Source organism: Aspergillus welwitschiae (genome assembly GCF_003344945.1).
Source record: "Aspergillus welwitschiae strain CBS 139.54b unplaced genomic scaffold BDQ94scaffold_109, whole genome shotgun sequence".
NCBI classification, from domain to species: Eukaryota; Fungi; Ascomycota; class Eurotiomycetes; order Eurotiales; family Aspergillaceae; genus Aspergillus; species Aspergillus welwitschiae.
The window spans coordinates 1-12,741 of NW_020798803.1; the positions used below are offsets into that span (position 1 = coordinate 1).

General features: G+C 45.5%; 5 protein-coding genes across 5 annotated transcripts; 2 read left to right on the forward strand and 3 right to left on the reverse strand.

Annotated features, from left to right (window-relative positions):
- On the reverse strand, window positions 1-514 carry BDQ94DRAFT_177502 (uncharacterized protein; the record flags this gene model as incomplete). The annotated part of the gene is made up of 2 exons (XM_026772918.1): window positions 1-391; window positions 440-514. 2 exons carry the CDS (start codon window positions 512-514, stop codon window positions 101-103), a joined length of 366 nt encoding a protein of 121 aa, XP_026619520.1. The 3' UTR covers window positions 1-100.
- Window positions 515-1,775: 1,261 nt separating this feature from the next.
- On the reverse strand, window positions 1,776-3,333 carry BDQ94DRAFT_13909 (uncharacterized protein). Its single transcript, XM_026765361.1, has 3 exons — window positions 2,233-3,333; window positions 2,110-2,184; window positions 1,776-2,060 (listed from the first exon to the last, which is right to left on the reverse strand). The coding sequence occupies exons 1-3, from the start codon at window positions 2,882-2,884 to the stop codon at window positions 1,831-1,833; spliced, it is 957 nt and encodes a 318-aa protein (XP_026619521.1). The 5' UTR covers window positions 2,885-3,333; the 3' UTR covers window positions 1,776-1,830.
- Window positions 3,334-3,659: 326 nt separating this feature from the next.
- On the forward strand, window positions 3,660-4,586 carry BDQ94DRAFT_155453 (uncharacterized protein). The gene has a single exon (XM_026768463.1). It carries the CDS (start codon window positions 4,073-4,075, stop codon window positions 4,241-4,243), a length of 171 nt encoding a protein of 56 aa, XP_026619522.1. The 5' UTR covers window positions 3,660-4,072; the 3' UTR covers window positions 4,244-4,586.
- Window positions 4,399-5,002, forward strand: BDQ94DRAFT_164438 (uncharacterized protein; the record flags this gene model as incomplete). Its single annotated transcript, XM_026770010.1, has 2 exons — window positions 4,399-4,755; window positions 4,973-5,002. The coding sequence occupies 2 exons, from the start codon at window positions 4,399-4,401 to the stop codon at window positions 5,000-5,002; spliced, it is 387 nt and encodes a 128-aa protein (XP_026619523.1).
- BDQ94DRAFT_155459 (phosphotransferase family protein) lies at window positions 4,915-7,397 on the reverse strand (the record flags this gene model as incomplete). Its single annotated transcript, XM_026768464.1, has 5 exons — window positions 4,915-5,750; window positions 5,802-6,396; window positions 6,444-6,622; window positions 6,673-6,884; window positions 6,934-7,397. Coding segments are annotated over 5 exons (1,727 nt in total), but the record flags the coding sequence as incomplete, so codon positions are not given.
- Between the last annotated feature and the right edge of the window lie 5,344 nt (window positions 7,398-12,741).

Here is a 12,741-nt window from a genome sequence, read left to right on the forward strand (position 1 = left end):
GCACGACGGCTCATGCACTACCGGAATACCGTTTTACGTCAATACACGCATATATCGTTCTGGACATCGCGCCTATTGGCTTCTCCAATACATGACTGATTTAATCAAACTGACTCGGTGGTCCAGACGACGATCGGTTAATCCATGTAAGATTTTTCTTTGCATTTTCACGGGCTCTTTCCAGCTCTAGCTCGTCGAACCTCCCTTCCCTGATTGAGTTGGCGATATCATCCAAGCTCTGGATGTGCCAACCAGCACGAGCAACTGCAACTATTGCCGGTTGCCCAATTGCCTTGAAGTTGCTCCAGAGAAGACGGTCCCTAAACCTGCCACGAAGGCAAGTAACCACGAGGTCGTCGGGGCCTCTCTCCACGCCAATAAAGTCTATAGTCTAATCCTTTGTTAGATAAAAAGTATGCAATATACGTAAGTGCCTGACCGTATGGCTTTGAAACCTGGACCCAACCAGCCACCGTCTCATACCCTTCGGAACAATGCTAGTAAGGCAATACATGGTAATTCAAGGAGAGCAGGAACGGACAACGAAATTTGAAACAGTGGATTTGTAGAATTACTAGACTTTGAGGTCAGTATCATGCCCATTGCAGATGCTATGACCATGATTATATTTATAACTGTTACTTGGGAAGCTCCCATCCCCCTCCCTGCTCCAACAATGACCGTATTTCGATATCATTCCTCTTATGGGTCTATGTCATAGAACGCGACTGAAGACACCATATTTAATTTACCCCGCTTTGTGATGCATATTATCATTTGCACGGTACTATCTCGTCTTGAGGTCCTGTGTTAGCACGTACTGGATCATGAAGTCTAAGAGGTTCATTATAACTTAGGTGAAACTTAAAAGTTTCCTAAGTAAGGTTAAATTATTTGTAATATACATTCGGAACGAAGCAGCACATCGCCCGAGCATCTCTGACTCATCTTCTAGATTACGTAACTAATTAGCGTCGTCGGTCAGCCTGCTCATATTGCTGCCCAAAGAGTTTCTGGTCTAGTAAGGGAACAAGGTACCTGATGACATATTTCATATTCTGAAGAATGTGCTCATCGGTAGATCCAGGTTAACTAACTGATAGTACACATCAAGCCACATCACATGACAGCTGAATGATGCCCCGCTCTTCTCCCGGAACCCCACGTTGAAGCATCATAATTTATCATCAGGCTTCAGGCTGGCAGAAGCCAGTGGCGGTGAACGACAGACAGGTATAAGCCATTGTGAAAAAGAGATTACATGGTACGCTCCCAGATAGTCTACAATGCTGTTGTCAACGATCCAGTTTTCACGTTTTGGCTACGGCGAATGGTTGAATCCCAATTCAGCGGACTCACCCCTAACACCAGTCGAAAAGAATTTCCTGACCATTGAACTGACGGATCCTATGTCACAGTGAACATAGTTTCACGAGCTATGCAATCAAATTATGTGCCAATATCGCAAGACGTCGCAAATGATGAAGCCAGGTTGATAGCGGAAGCTGTGAAAAATGTCAGTAAACACAACGACACAGATGACTTGAGAAGCGGAGTCTGATGAAATTTCCTAGTTCGGAGGTGATTTCGAGTCGAAGGTGAATATTGAAGAAAGCTGGACTACCTACACGGTCAAACTTTTCGAGAGTTCATCCATACAGCGGTTGATCGTATTTCGGCCTCCTTCGTCGTCCAGGTTCTTCAACTGTATAAGGGTTAGGAACCCACAAGGCGCTGTTGAATGGGAGGTACTTCGGAAAAGCGACACATACATGGGACTAGTACCTACCGACTGTCAGTTTGAAGCGATGCTGGTCGAACTGAAGTTGTTTACGAGGAAAAAGGATTTGAGTTAAATATCACTGGCAAAGAGAATTGGTGGCCGAATCGGATAGCATCGTCACGCGGTATAGAGATAACAACAGTCGCAACACGGTCTTCAATGGGAATCGTAAGGATAATGCTATGACGGTTTGCGGACAACGAATGGAGTTCTAGAAGTCTGTCCATTTTGGAACCTGGAACAAGGAATGCCATTTCAATGACTTCTTGTGCCGCTTCTGCTTCGGTATGAGAATAAATTTAGAAGAAGATCCTCAAGCTACTAACCGTTCACACCAGTAACGTGAGATTTTTGCTCTGCACGCGGGGTTATGTGGTCGCTTCCTACTTCATTATATAGATCTACCGTCTTTTAGTCTTCTTTACTCAGAACCTTGGTGGCGTACTCACTGGCCAAGAACGCTTCAAATTCGGTTGAATTCTGGAGTGGCTGCTCAGCTGCCAGCGCCGTTAAGATCTCGTATAAACTGGCAGGGTATCGCAGTTCTTTTTCATCTTTTTCAGGAGTCAGAAACTCGATAACGTAATCGAATAGGCTTTTAGACATGATGTTCGAATCCCAAGCACTGGGAGGAAAGGCTGCTGCCCAGATAATTGCTGCACTCGGAGGAAGCCTGCGAATCATTTCACAACGTTCACGAGTTAACTTCTTCCTTTTTTGGACAGGCGGCGAGTCAAGTTTTGACCCTTCTGGAGGATTGAAGAATAACTGCATGTTCCGTATAAAGATGACGCGATTTTTCAACTCATTTGTCCTCATCATGTCTGATTTAACGTTTTCTGCCTGAGACAAAAGTTTTTGTCCTTCTGCGACAATTGCATCCTTCCGCCGTCTTCCCAGTGACTTGACCTCCTCCGTAACAGTCGCTACAGTCTTGTTAAGGTCCATGCTTGCAGCCTCCAAGGACTTGTACTCTTCGTGACCAAGTTGCACCCTCCCATACTTTAGAGCTCTAACAATAGTGGCTGCTTGACTGCTGAGTTCCCGCAAGTGAGTCATGATCACGGTCGGATCGCATGATGCCGAGGTCTTGGCGTCCATATTGCGCGCTATGCTGGGAGAAATGTAAATTCTAGGTCCGTAAGAGTTTTTGTTTTTATTGTGTCCAAGCGAGCAGCCTATAAGAATACAGAGTACCTAAATAGAGTCCGAAGTTATGTACTTCCGTCAATTCACCTAACTCTGAACCCCGCCTGCCTGGGTGACGTGTTGCTAATATCCGGACCGAAACATCCAAGAAGAAGCCTTACCACATCTGGAAGGAGACCACACTAATCCACATTCTCTTCCCTTTATAGGCCAGTTTGCTAGGCGTCCGGACTTAGGCGAGATTTCAAAACAACATGATAATGTATAAACGGACCCAACACCTAAGCAAAGCCACGTCAGCCCACAAGGGTTTTTTGTACTTACATGTTATGTGTACTTTATTAGAAGGGAGATGATCGGCAAGCCCGTTCTAGCCTCCGCTTCTCTTAGACCAGTAGATATGGATGTCTATCACAGGGTGTCCTGCAGCTACCCAATGAAAGCCTAATATAGCATGCCAGAGAGTGTAAGACCTAATGAGGTTTAGCGAGAATTTATTTACTAACATGGTTTAGTGCCCATTAGCGCTTTCCTGCAGCCCTCATGTTTAGTGGGATCCACAATATTACTATCCAATAGCCAGGTGTAAAAGAGATACTGGGGAAAGCTGTTGCCTACAGCCTTGTCGCCGCTTCCGTGCCCATCTCTGGCTTGTGCAGAGAAATGTAGCGGTCCGAAGTGCAAGGCCACACCAGTCAAATCTTAGTCAAATATTCGTCAAAAACTTGTCGAAATATTACCAAAATTCGGTCCATAGATGTACTCTTCTTCGTGCTACTGTTCGGGAACCCGTATTCCAAGTGCTGGTGATAAGGTGTGCTAGTAGGACGACACATTTACAGCGCGCGTTAAGCTACATGAAGACGACTTCTTCGACCTATCATCAATCGCAGTCCCAAAGAGCTAGTCTTCCTAGGGCAAGAGCTTATAGCACACAGGCCACATACAAGATGGCTCGTCAACAATCTCCCGCATATTGCTGTGATTGAACTTGCATGACCAAAACGCCCTCATACTGGCAATCACGTTGCATTGACAAAAGTCTATCATAGCTTGCTCTCACGGCTAAATTTCTGCTCACATAGGCTTTTGTCACAACACTGTCACGTCAAATGAGTGTCTAGCTGGCTTCATAGGGACATGATTTGTGATGACAAGGTCATAGCCCCCAATTGGATCCCAAGGGTTAGAGTACAACAAAAGTACGGCATTCCGCGTACCAGTCATTTCGAGACGATTGTTTCAAATTCATTGTTAATTTTATGGTTCTTTTACCGTCTATTGTACACTATGGGAGTTTTTCTAATATAAATAGGGGTTATCACAGCTAAATCAAGTTCTCATTCTGAGTTCCTCACATAACGAGATCATCCCCTTATCGTATCCACCGACGATCGTCGTGCGCGCTCAGTAAGTTACTCGATATGACATGATCTTCTGTACACTTACCTAATCTCAGTCCAGATATGGCGAAATTCTCAGCTAAGGTGGTCAAAGAATTCGCGCAAGGTATCCCATGGAGCAAAGTCATCAAAAAAGCCGCAAATGTCGATCGAGGACAACGCGTCTTCCCCAGCCGGACTCCCAAAAACGACGCGAAATCCAATTTGCGATTCGACAAAGGCTCGGTGGTTGATGGGAAACATGAATTGATCCTCCAAGCCAACAAGAATGCTGAAAATGCGGGTGTGAAAGCTGCAACTGCTGAGGACAGCTATAAGATCTGGGCCAAAATCCTCATTGATCCCGAAAATCTGGATGAGAACCAGGCTGCGGAGGATCTTTCTTATATTCTTCAAGGAAACGGACTGAAACAGTTAAATGTTAGTATAGCTTTATCACTTTTGACTACTTGCCACCGTCGCTGTCCTGTCAATGAACTAGTCACTCAGCTCGACTCAAAACGTACCTTGCAAAAGTGGAAAGGAGGGATTCTGGGATAGCTATATGTATATGAATACAATTTGAAGTCCATTAGCTCTCCATGGCATAGTCTGATTGGGAATGTGCATGATTTGCTATGCCCTGCTTTTTAAACAGTCAGAGCTTCTGCGTATTACGGTAGTATAGTTGTAATTTTCTTTCCTTGTATGAAATTCTCTCAGTTATGTCTTTGCGCCATGAAAATCCTAGTTTAAGACGACGGGAGTTACAGGATACGGGTAACTTTTCTCCGAAATAGGGAACTGTTTGGGTGCATAGACTGCAATTCTCCAATCATTGAAAGTCTGTTTTGTGTGGCAGCCCTCCGAAGGCGTCCACCTAAAGTCAACTGTCGGAACCACGCAAGCGAAAGCCGCAAATATTGGATGGCCAGCCATCTAAGTGGGTTCGAGGTCCTATGTCCGGCTCAAAGATACGTCGTATTGAAAGAGGTGGGATGATGGCACATGACAAATAAGTGCTTAATAAGCAGTTTACAGTCGACAGAGTTAAAATTACTGTCTATCCCATCTGCAACCACGTGAGCGGTTGGAGCTCAGTGTAACACCAGCCCGACGGATTATCGTTAAAAAAACAGTTGGGAAGAAAGCGGTCGAATTAATGCTTCTTGACCCACTGCGTCTGTTTTTCGAATGCGTCTCTCTCCTTGCCTACCATAGCTTTCAGGCCAATATCTCGTAGCTCCGTAAAAAGAGAAATGGCATCATCATATAGATGATGTGGTGTCCAACCATCTCTCGATACTATATGCGCAACAGAGTCCCAAAATTCCTGAACGTCGTTCCACCCGTCACTTTCTTCTGCATGAATACGAAGATCATCCTCTGTAAAATTGATAGGGCATGGAAAATCAAATCCTAACTCGTTCCAGCTCCTGAAGCATTGTTAGTAATATGGTATACAAGACAAACAGAGAAGTACTTACCTCTCAACCCTTATCAATGATTCTCGCAAGGGTATGATTTCATCATCCCACGTGTCACCCACAAATAAGATTGGCTCGCACCGTATCCTGCCGTGGTCAAACCGAAGGACTCTATCAAGGAGGGGTATGTCTTGAGCAATCTGCTTTTCGTAGAGGTAAAGTAGTATCGAGCTACTCATAAGGCCTCTAATTCGAGTCTTTTCTGCTGGTTCAAGATCTTTAAAGTTTGCCGGGGCTTTCAAAATAACTTCCCCATTATAATCAACTAGTCGTGCATGGCGTGCTTGAAGTATCAATGGTGCTGCCCACAGACCCTGCCAGTCTATAACACTGGAAATTTTTCCCTTTTGGACGAAGATGTTTCCAGCATGTAGATCTGTATGCCAAATGTATGGTGCAACTACCGCAGGAGCGTTTGGGAGAAGATAAGGTGCCACTTTAAGATACTTGTGTAGTAAATCAATATGGCTGTTTGGAGAGTTCTGCGAGGCTGAGGTCACTAGCGGGTCGTCTTTGGGTCTTGGGGTTGCATATTTCTGGATCCATGCCTCTTCTCGATGGGCCAGAGAGAGCACGTAATCCTGCGGTTGTTTCCCTTCAATTGGTCAGTCAAGACAACAAGGAGATGGGTAGATAACAAACACGGTCCACGATCCAAAGCCATCTCTGCACGTTCTTTTAACCAATAATGTCTTTCTGCGACTGGGCCAATGACAAATCGGCGATTTATCTTGTCCTTGAGCTCAGGGGATACATCTGCACATATGTCAACTGGCGTAGCACCCCTGATATTAGTGTTCGCAAAGTATAAACTTCCATAACTAGTCATCATTAGCAATATAATAGACCAAGTTGGCTTCGAAGATATTACTTATTCAGTGGCACCTGGAGCATTTTCTTCTCTAGTTGGACAAGATCCTTCATGATCTCTATCTTCTCTTCAAGAGAGATAACGTCCCATATGTCGTCCAGTTTGGTACCGGCGGCTTCTTCCATTATGATATACTCAGAACCGACAGCATTATTCACATCGGCATTCCAAGCATATACTCGAGGTGTTGGTACTCCGAGGATTGTACGGGCCTGGATCTGTCAGTGATATTATACCTGATACATCATGTTCAATCCTTACAAATTCCATCGTTGCAACCTCAGACGCCGTAGTATAGTGTCTAGGCCCGGCAATAGGATGAGGTATTCTTGCAATCACAGATGATCCATTATCCATTTGAAGTCTGAAAGTCTTGTTGAATGATCCTTCGGCCAATTCTGTAATTGCAGTACACGTGTCTGCTCCAACACTTTGCGCTGCAATTCTCTGCAGCTCAGGCACATTGAAAGGCGAAAATCTTTCTCGAAGTTGCTGCTCCTCGTCCCATAGCCAACGACCACTGGTGTATTGGAAGAGATCCGTGTCGCGGTGTGGCATGCTTGCAGAGCTCATGACACGGAGATGTCGGCAATACCCGTTGAAAAGACAGGGAAAGGGGCTGAAAGGTAATTTTGAGTTAGAGCGTAGTGTATGTGGATGATAGATTTCTTGGGGATGAATATAGAATTTGAAGTGTGCTGTCCATCTGGTTGGCAGCTTCATATTGTCTTAATGATCCAACTCAAGCGTTGCGCAAGAAGGTCGCCCGTTCTTAAGTATTTCCGGAGCTCCTTCATTGCGTAATCACCACTTTTACTGGTCCACACTTCAGGTAGCCCCACAGTTTCCCCATGTATACCCGTAATACCCACGGAATCTCCGACAGCCTTAAAGCAGGTAATAACATGGAGAAACAGAGCTACTGAAGTTCAAAGTATACTCATATGCATATAGCTAACCCAGAATCCCTCCTTTCAAATTTTGTAAGTACGTTTTGGGTCGAGCTGAGTGACTAGTTCATTGACAGGACAGCGACGGTGGCAAGTAGTCAAAAGTGATAAAGCTATACTAACATTTAACTGTTTCAGTCCGTTTCCTTGAAGAATATAAGAAAGATCCTCCGCAGCCTGGTTCTCATCCAGATTTTCGGGATCAATGAGGATTTTGGCCCAGATCTTATAGCTGTCCTCAGCAGTTGCAGCTTTCACACCCGCATTTTCAGCATTCTTGTTGGCTTGGAGGATCAATTCATGTTTCCCATCAACCACCGAGCCTTTGTCGAATCGCAAATTGGATTTCGCGTCGTTGGAGTCCGGCTGGGGAAGACGCGTTGCTGTAGTATTTGGGTACAATACAGTGAAGTGACAACCAAATCTGGATAGCATGGACTGCTCTTCGTTGTATTTGATGGTTCCAGTCACTCTGGCAGGTCATCATCTGGGACATCTTCAAGTTCTTGCCCTGCCTCCCAAGCTTCCAGCCATTCTGCCAACCTCCTGGGGGGGCCGGGTTGATCTGAGAACATTCCATGAAAGTTCTGGATCTTATACGGAGCGCCCTTAAATCCACGTGCTGGATACCAGGTGAGATCAGGATCACATCCTTTCCACTGAACCTGATATTGTAGCTTTCCTCTAGATAATCGTGAAGCTGAGATACGTTCCACTTCCCATTCTCGCTCGTCGATGGTGTTGCATGGGACCTTAGTGGGAATATGATTCCTGGAGGAAGGCCTACCTTCCCTAGACCTTCCAACGTTTCTGGGCCCTTGGGTGGACGAAGCGTCTGCAAGACGATGCGGCTCCTCGTCAAGGGAGAACCGAAATGGCGGTGCCTCTGGTTTATTTAGGGAATTTGGCTCGAAAGAGAAGAAGTACGAGGTTCCGGACGCGCGGGTTTCGATAGTGAGGATGGCATGCCCAAAGATATCTTGGCTGCTGCAAGGCTCTGCAGACCGCGCAGATGCTGTGCCACGTAGCGGGTTCCCTGAACGTCCAGAAGATGCATGGTTGGCCACTTTCTTCGCAGGCCTAATTGCACGCTTGCGTCTCTTAGCAAGACGCGGGCTCTCTTCCGTGTCGTAGCAGTTGGGACGGCGGGCAGGTATAGCATCAAGGCCCGGTTGGCAGTCGCGGGGTCGCTGGTTTTTCGGTTCCACGATTCGTGTCTGGGCAACTTCAAAGGCCTTTCGCCGAGGCGGCTTTGTGATCGCGGATGGAAGATCTAAATTAGGGACAACTTCTGCTAATTTTCGATTGGATGCTTCCTCGGACCCCGCCGAACGAGACTGATCTGACTCTAAACAGAGTTGGTCCTCTGCGCTGGATTCAATCACCGCAGTTGAAGGCGACCGTCGATCGTTCGGAAGTAGTTCCCCGTCACTGACAGCTGGTCTTGGCACGTGCTGCTTCAACTGCTGCGGGACATCGCCCAAAACGTTCTGATTATTTTCTTGTCCCCCAATAGGCTTGTCAGTGCTCTCATCGTAAGGCACATTGCGTGATGGGGTGCTGCAAAAATTCATGTCATGATTGTCGTTCGGGGGACTCGAACAGCTCCGATTGATTACGCTAGACTCGTCAGAGGTGGAAGGCTGTAGGTCTGCAAAAAAAAATCAGATCGTTGCACAAATCAGGTGTGCGTATGGGATGCCCTTACCTAAGGAATGATCCTGCTCCTGTAGGTCCGGAGATGGAGTGCACAAATGACCATTAAGACCTGTAGGGATTTCACTCCTTTCACGCGCCGTCGTAGTTACGAAGGGGTCGGGGGCATCGGTCCTTTGTCTGGGGCTGGAGAGACACGAAGTTAGGGCTGCAGGCTGAACGTAAGTCAAATGACTTAAAGCGAAAGACCAACACCTAAAAGCACTGACTCACAGAATGTGGAGGCATCAAAAGCCTCGCTGCTGGTTTCTCCGTGCGTGCGCTGGCTGTCCATGGCGGAAAATGTCACCTGTGATGCTGCCTTCGCGAACTTGGACAACTCGACATCAAATGAATTCAGCCGCGCAAGGCTGCATGGAGAATCCCTCTCATGAGGACGGTCAACAAGTGGAATACCGTCGCCGCGAGGGAGGGTGGTGCCGACAGCCGTACCTGGGAGGAAAGAAAGGCATGGGCTTATAGGCTGGACAGAAAGAGCCGGCTCCGGCTGCAGTAATTTCGAGGGCTGCGGCCGGTAGAACTCGATATTGTCCAGATCTACCAGAGCCCTTCGTGGTGCTGGCTGGGTCATCGTGGAGGGATGGGAAGATGGACCCGGGAGAGTCTCCGAGAAAGAATTTGAAGTGGTTAAAAAAAGAAAAAAAGACAATGGCTCACACAGCTTTCTGCGTAGACATGGATAAGGCCAGCTTTATAGCATAGCAGTTCAGCATCCAACCTCCAAGATTTGAGACGGCCAGGCGGCCAGCGGAACAGCCCGGAAACTCGTAGATTGCCTCTCCGACTCCGATGCAGTCCCAATTAGCCTAGCAAATCTGAACGAGTGTTGGGCTCCTTGCCGCCAATAAGCCCGTCCAACAACACCTCAGGAAATAAAGGCCGCACGGAGCTCCCAGTTTGGGAAACCAAAGACCCACCGTCGAGGCTGTGCCGTGTGGTACCAACCAGTAGATGCTGTCGAGGCAGTGACGGTGAAGTTGGACGTGTCATCGCCGTCGGATATTGATCGGTTGTCCGTTGGAGGGGAATGATCAGCAGAAAGGAGCCCCCCTCTTGTGTGCTTCCGTCACCGTACGAGGCAAAGGCGGGATGAGCAGGGGCAGTTGAGGCATTTTTTTTTGATTGGCCTTGATAAGACGGCCTTGTCGAGGCGCATCGTGAGATCCTGGAACGGCCGCTCGAATGGCACGCTAGAGGGAATCTAGGCCTTGAGGTGGGACGGGGGCTTCTTCCCCCAAGGCCATCCTCCGCCAGCCGACCTCGGAAGTCCACAGGGAACGAAAAAGAACCGCCCAGGGCAAAGGAGACAGCGGTGGAAGTCAAGAGGGAGTGGGGGTGAAGAGTCGTCGTCGCGGTGTATACAGCCTGGTGGAATTGATTCCGCCAGATGGATGAAAGCTTCTTCTCCTCCTCCTCCACCTCTTCTATCCTTTAGGCAGCAACGTTTCTCGCCTCCAAGCCTAGAATTCCTATGCCCGACACAAATAGCGCGCGCGCTGAGCGCCGAAAGACGAGTCTACAGCTCATAACAGCGAGTCAGAGAACTGCATTCATGCCCATCAGTGGAGACGGCAGGTCGTGTGATGGTCCGAATTTTTCAGCTCCGGCTGGCAAGGCTGTGCAGTCCGGCCGAGAGGCCGGAGATGGCCGTTTCATCGGGCAGGACGGGCGAAAAGGGGCAGTGCCGTGAGGGGAAGAACGAGCAGTTGTCGTCGAGCGACGCACTCGACCCTTATATAGTCCGGACGGTCAGAAGACGGGGCGGTGGACGGCGGCAGTACCTTCTCGGGCATAGCGCGGGCCACCAAACCGCATCGGGACACGCTATACCGGACGCGGCGGGGCGGCGACGAGGGCTAAACCCGAACGGGGGCGCGGCCGGAAACGGCGGCGGCGGCCCAAATGGAAATTCTCCTGAAATAAAATTATATATTATTTCTATATAACTTCACCAGTATTTAATTATATTTATATGGATAAATCTATTAAAAAAATATAAATAAAGAATTTTTTATATTATTTCTCTTTCTTTTTCTCTTCTATCTTAGAGTTATTATTTTTTTAATATTTTATAATTACTTTATTTATTCTTTGTAGTCTTTTTATATGCTTTTCTTTATTTTCTTTTATTTTTATCTATTCTATATTACTTTTATTATTTTTTATCAGATATCAGTCTTGTTCTCAATTACTTTATAATAGCTAAGGAAAAGAGACATTCTAAATAAGATATTTTTATTAAAATCTATTATAACTTCTATATATATTATCTAAAATATATAAACCATAATTTCAATCCTACAGAGAATACTTTATATAATATCAGTTATTTACTGAATACAAAAATATCTGTTCTATATCATTTCTATTCCAAAAAGAATAAGATTTATAATCTAATAGATTTTATATATTTTATATTATATATATATATAATTTACTGATATTTCTCAAGTCTGTAACTGGCCTATTAGAAAATATTTATAATTTTATTAAAATCATTGAATGGGCCACTCTTATTCTAGATAAAAAATATTAAGATAATAATATTAAGCAGACTATTTATAAAAAAGTCTATATTCTTATAAAGATATTTAATAGTATAAAGAATACTTATACTTATGAATTCTTATTAAAAAATACTAAAACTGCTAAGTATATAAGTTCTTATTATAATTAAAAGATAAGATTTTCATAATTCTATTATTAATATTTTATTAAAAGTTTATTACTGAATATTTTAAATTTATTAAAATTTATTATACTTTTTTAGCTCAGTCAGTTCCTCATCCTGGTCTTTATATTTTATTAAAAGATTATCATGCTTATAAGATAAAAATACTATTATATTTACTACTTAGTAATCTAGAATATATAGATTAAATTTCTGCTCTGCAGAATTTTTTTAATTCAGTGAAAGCTATAGCATATATCTAATATCTGGATATTAACAGTTCTAGATCAGCTTCAGATAATAAAAATAATATTATTAAATTAGTAATTCACCTTTAGGGGCCGCCGCTTCCGGAAACGGCGTCGCCCGATGCGGTTATGCCGCCCCTCACCGCCAAACCTCTTGCCGCTATATCAGCCCCGGATGTTCACTGGCGTAACCGTCACGTTATGTTTTTCTTCCTCAATCTTACCACCATCGCAACCCTCGGTGAGGCGTCCTCCGCCATCCTCCTCAGCCGTCCTCAGCCGGGTTGCTGCGTGATTTCCGCAGACCGGGGCCTCCGACCGGAGGATTTGCCTCCTTGCTTGAGCCCACCAGCATTTGTCCGTACCTGCGTACCCTTGTTGGTATGCCTACACGAATGCGACGATCTCCCTGGGTTTGACTACTTGTTCAGAATACCTATTGTATACCATATGTCATTATGTGCTCCATTACCACAAGCATTTC

What these genes read in the sequence shown, in the direction of transcription:
- BDQ94DRAFT_155453 (XM_026768463.1), top strand. Translation starts at nt 4,073, where the DNA reads ATGATTTGTGATGACAAGGTCATAGCCCCCAATTGGATCCCAAGGGTT.
- BDQ94DRAFT_13909 (XM_026765361.1), bottom strand. Translation starts at nt 2,884, where the DNA reads ATGGACGCCAAGACCTCGGCATCATGCGATCCGACCGTGATCATGACT. An exon ending in ATTTGAAGCGTTCTTGGCCA is followed by an intron (nt 2,185 to 2,232) that starts GTGAGTACGCCA and finishes AAAAGACGGTAG; the next exon opens with ATCTATATAATGAAGTAGGA. An exon ending in TCACGTTACTGGTGTGAACG is followed by an intron (nt 2,061 to 2,109) that starts GTTAGTAGCTTG and finishes ATACCGAAGCAG; the next exon opens with AAGCGGCACAAGAAGTCATT.